General features: G+C 17.7%; 2 protein-coding genes across 2 annotated transcripts, besides 10 other annotated features; one reads left to right on the top strand and one right to left on the bottom strand. All coding sequences in view use genetic code 6, as the record gives it.

Annotated features, from left to right (window-relative positions):
• Positions 1-195: 195 nt before the first annotated feature.
• Positions 196-253: a microsatellite.
• Positions 209-257: a microsatellite.
• Positions 209-259: a microsatellite.
• Positions 210-262: a microsatellite.
• Positions 263-1,029: 767 nt separating this feature from the next.
• Positions 1,030-1,073: a microsatellite.
• Positions 1,074-1,342: 269 nt separating this feature from the next.
• Positions 1,343-1,380: a microsatellite.
• A 495-nt stretch (positions 1,381-1,875) lies between these two features.
• Positions 1,876-2,494, top strand: IMG5_043300 (hypothetical protein; the record flags this gene model as incomplete). The annotated part of the gene is made up of 2 exons (XM_004037652.1): positions 1,876-2,212; positions 2,325-2,494. 2 exons carry the CDS (start codon positions 1,876-1,878, stop codon positions 2,492-2,494), a joined length of 507 nt encoding a protein of 168 aa, XP_004037700.1.
• Positions 2,235-2,297: a microsatellite.
• A 40-nt stretch (positions 2,495-2,534) lies between the features above and the next one.
• Positions 2,535-2,801: a microsatellite.
• Positions 2,802-2,807: 6 nt separating this feature from the next.
• Positions 2,808-5,101, bottom strand: IMG5_043290 (radial spoke head protein, putative; the record flags this gene model as incomplete). The annotated part of the gene is made up of 2 exons (XM_004037651.1): positions 2,808-4,480; positions 4,565-5,101. Coding segments are annotated over 2 exons (2,208 nt in total), but the record flags the coding sequence as incomplete, so codon positions are not given.
• Positions 4,246-4,273: a microsatellite.
• Positions 4,268-4,349: a microsatellite.
• Positions 5,102-5,104: the final 3 nt, after the last annotated feature.

Below are 5,104 nucleotides of genomic sequence, written 5' to 3'. Positions count from 1 at the left end.
AAATTATTTATATTTTTTGTTTAACTTATTTATTCTTTTTTTAATTAAATTTATTATAGTTATTCATAAATAATTTATTTAATATTGAATTAATAGAATATATTTTTTATAAAAATATTATCAAAAAAACTAATTAAAATAATTTTTTATTATTAAAAAGATAAGTTAATAGTATATTTATTAAAAAATAAAATGATTATATTAGTAAATATATTATATTTATAAATATTATATATATATTTATATATTATATATATTTTTAATTATTAACAATAATAATATTAAAAATATTTTATTAATTTAATATTATATTTTTTATTTATTTTTAAAAAAGTATTCTAATTAATATAATGAATATTTACTATATAATTTTATATATAAAATATTTATAAATTGATTTTATTTTATAAATAAATAATTTTTTATTTTACACATTATTTATGAAAAATTTAAACGAATATTAATTTTTAATAATTTAATACTAGAATTTTTTTTTTATAAAACAAATAAAAAATTTCTTTAATTTATAATGCTTCCTTTATTAAATCATAAATAAAAATTAATATAAAAACGTAAATAAAAAGTAGATGAAATATTCTAAAATGCAAATTTATAATCTATAAAATCTTAATTAATTTAATGTTTAGAGCCAATTATTATTGATGTATTTTATTTAAAAAAAAAATTAAATTAAAAAATAAAATAATAATAAAAGTTTCCAAAAATTGAAAAAATTATCGATTAAAACTAAAAAAAAATATTTTCTTAATAACATTATTCTCGCATAATTTAATAAGAAGTAACTACTAGTATAAATTAAGTAAATAATGATTTATAAAAAGTAATACAAGTCCAACGAGAAATGGAAAATATAAAAAGACTAACTTCATTATAAGATTTATTTGTATAGGCCGAGAAAGAGCTTATAATAGAAGAAAATAAGAATAATTATATTGAAAATAATGATAATAATTAATAAAATAAGTTTTTAAAATTAGAAAGACGTTCAAAAAATGTTAGTTTATATGGAAAAAAAAAGAATAATATAAAAAACGAAGAAAAATTTAAAAAAATGTATAAAAGCTTAATTATAAACTAGAATTCAGAATAAAGAAATATTATAAATATAAAAAAAAGAAATTAAAAAAGTGATTATATTTAGCCTTTTATTTCATTTTAATAGGTAAACTAATAAAAGGAAAATAAAAAATAAAATTAAAGTTTTAAAAATTTTATATCAATTACTTCAAATTAAAGTTCTTTTTCACTTCCTACATTTAAATTTAATTATAGTAAGTTTTTTTAAGAAAAAAATAGATAAAAAAAAGCTTATTTGTCAGTTAATAATAATAATATTAAATAAAAATAAATTAATAATAAAAACAGTTATAGCTTACATAAAAAAAATCATAAAATGCCTGTCTTTTTATAGGAAATTAAAGATGTTATTACTGAAGATTTAAAATAAACGACTAGTTTATATAATAATTTACATAAAAAAGTATTTATTAATAGTTTAGGAATGCTTTCTTTACATTAAAATATGATAAAATCAATAAAAGAATCTAAAGATTATTCTTTTAAGGGAAATTTCGAGGCTATTGCTTATAAAAAATTATCTAAAGATCCAAAGAATATATAAAATAAAGATAATATTAGAAATATTTAAAATTTAGACGATATTGTTTAAATTGCTGATCCTAAAGATTTTTTATAATAAGGACTTTTAAATAAATGATAAAGAACAAAATATTTATATATAAAATTAAATATAATTTTATTTGTATTTACTTTTTTTTTATTTATCTTTGTTAATAAATAATATATAATTAAAAAAGAAAAAAAAGAAAAAAAAAAGATATAATAAATAAATAAATGCCTCAAGATAAAGATTGCCCTGAAACAATTTGTATAAAAGAAGATCCATTAGGCAAATATAAAGAAATACATAGTCGTAAAAGCCGTCCGAAATTCCTTTAAGAAGCTGATGATGAAGAAAATGAAAAAGAATAAAGCTTTTATCGATCATGTCCAAATAATCGTTAATCCTTAGGATTTTATACATGGAATTTATTACATACAATGGCTATATATTACCCAGAAAACCCAACTGAAGATGAGAAATAAAAAATGCTTTAATTTTATAATATTTTTGCTTATTTTTATCCATGTAAACCATGTTCAGCACATTTCTAGAAAGATATAATAAACTGTAAATATAATAATAGCATTATTATATATATATATATATATATATATATATATATATATATATATATATATATATATATATATATTTTATATTATAAAAATAATAAAATAAGCTCCTCCATAAGTTGAAAGTTCTGAAAAACTAAGTATTTGGCTATGTAATTAACATAATAATGTAAATAAATGGTTAGGAAAGGAAATGTTTGACTGTGATTATGAAAATTTATAAAAAAGATGGAAAACAGGATATGAACATTGTACTTCGGATTAAAAATTACATTGACAAAATTAAAAAATTAAAAAAATCTTTTTTTATTAAAATCTATATATATATATATATATATATATATATATATATATATATATATATAGATTTTAATTATTTTAATATTATTTATTATTGTATATATATATAGAAATATATACATATTATTTATTTTTTTTATAATTAAAAAATGTTATATATGATAATTATTATTTTTTATTATAATAATTATGTTTATTTAAGATTTATATATGTATATTTATATATATATATATATATATATTTATATATATATATATATATAAATATATATATATATATATATCAAAATTCAATAATTTTCATCACTATCTTATTCATTTTCTGATGGAATATTAACATCTTATAATTACATACAAGCTCTTTCTCTTTTTTCTCTTTTTCTTTCTTCTTCTTTAAGCTTTTTTTATTTATCTAGTTATACTTTTCTAATTTTTTCTTAAATGAAAATTTTCTTTAAATGATCTTTAATAGAAGGTGGCCATTTTATATTTTTATTTGTTTGAATTTATTTATTTTTTATTTGTTATTTTTATCCTTCTTTTTCGTTAAATTTAATTATTTTATTAAGCAAATTCGATATTCTCCTTTCTATTTCTTCCAAATTATCGTTTTTAATATTTTTTAAAACTGAAATTGCCAAAATCTAGACAAATTCGAAAAAGACTAATTCTTAATTTAAAATTTCTTATATTTTTAAGGCTTTTATTTTGGAAAAGTCTGGTGTTTTTTTCCTTTAAATTTTGGCGTTTTTTTTATTCGAAAGTGAATTTTTTAATTCTTTTTCTTTCTCCTTTTCTTTTTATTGATTTTCTATATAAAAACTAGTCTCTGTATATTCAAAACCAGATTCAATATAAGAAATAAATATATCAATGTCTTAATTTTCAATAAAATTAACATTTTAAAGTATTTTTATTATTATTTTTAGATTAATAGTCTCGTCTAATATATTGAATTTTCCACGAATTTTTCTCTTATGAAAATCGAAAACTTATTTTAATAAAAAATAAGTCTTTTTTTCAATTTTATTATAAAAAGTTTATATAGTATTCTCATATTCGCAAACATTAAATTTCGTAGTTTAAGATTTTAGTTTCTTTTTATTATCAAAAAAAGCCTAAATGTACTTTACGATTATATTTTCGAGAATTTTAGGGATTTCTTCACTTTTCTTACTCTTAATATAAGCAACTCTAACTAATAAATCAACAAAATGTCTAAACATAACTACTTTTTAAGGGTCATGTATATCTTTTTTTACCCAATAAATATCATTTTAATCTTCATTGTTTATATTCTCATTATTATCATTAAAAAACAATAAATCAAGTGTATAAATATCTTTCCTTTCTTCCAAAGTAATATATTTATTCCATTTTTTAAAAACTCGAAATTAATTCAAAAGTTCTTTTTCTTCATAATGTAGAGAAAAATGATTCCTATTTCCCTAAAAAAAAGTCCTATTTAAATTAGCAATAGTTAAAGACAAATCGAGTATTTTAATATCCTTTAAAAATTTCCAAAAACAGCTCATATCCATAGAAAAAGTATATTCTTCGGCTGAATTTTCTAATTTTTAAGAATAATATTTATATGTGTTTTTTAATGTAGTATTGTGTCTTATTAAAATTGTGAGTATTTGATCTTTTATTTATTACGGATACTACATATTAATATCTAAATCGGAAAAATCAATCATTTCTAAAAACGGGTTTTCCTATATTTCCTCTTTTATTTCTTTTATTTCTTTTATTTTATTTTTATTATCTTATTATTACTATTATTACTATTATTACTATTATTACTATTATTATTATATTTATTATTATTAACTTACTACAGTTGATTTTTTTTTAATACTATTATTTGAATTATTTATTTGTTATTATTATTAATAAGAATTTGTTTTTTCAATCTTAGATATTGAAGTATTAGTTTTTAACTTTATCTTATTTGGTTATTCTAATTTTTAGCTTATATCGCTTTAAGATTTATCTTATTAAATCTTCTGTTATTATTAAACAATTTTCTTCCATATTTTATTACCTTTAAAAATTCCCTATATAAATCCTCCATTATCTTCCGTAAATATAGCAAAACCTTCCTTTTAATTATCTTTCCATTCCCCTTCGTATTTACTTCCATTCGCATAATAAAATACTCCTAGTCCTTCTCTTTTCCCTTATTGCCATTATCCTTCATATCTATTTCTTAGTACTTTATTTTCGCCTTTTGGTTCTAACCAAATATGTTCTCCGTATCCGTCTTATATATTGTCTTTCCATTCCCCTTTATATTTTTCATTACAATCAATCCAATGCATAATCCCGAAACCTTCTTTTTTGTCAATAAAAAAATCTCCGTCATAAAAATTTCCGGATTTATATTTCATCAAACCTTTACCGTGTTTTAAACCATTTAAAAAATAACCTTAGTAAGTAGCGCCAGTACCGAATTCAATCTTTCCATATCCAGTCCTCTAACCTTCCTACCATTCTCCAGTATATTTTGTTTTACCATCACTGGATATATATACTCCTTAACCATGCCTAAAACCATTCATTATTTAACCTTAATATAAACTAC

This window comes from Ichthyophthirius multifiliis (genome assembly GCF_000220395.1).
Source record: "Ichthyophthirius multifiliis unplaced genomic scaffold scaff_1120509249939, whole genome shotgun sequence".
Lineage (NCBI taxonomy): Eukaryota > Ciliophora > Oligohymenophorea > Hymenostomatida > Ichthyophthirius > Ichthyophthirius multifiliis.
The sequence above is the reverse complement of the archived record's forward strand: the minus strand, read 5'-3'. Positions and strand labels throughout refer to the sequence as shown.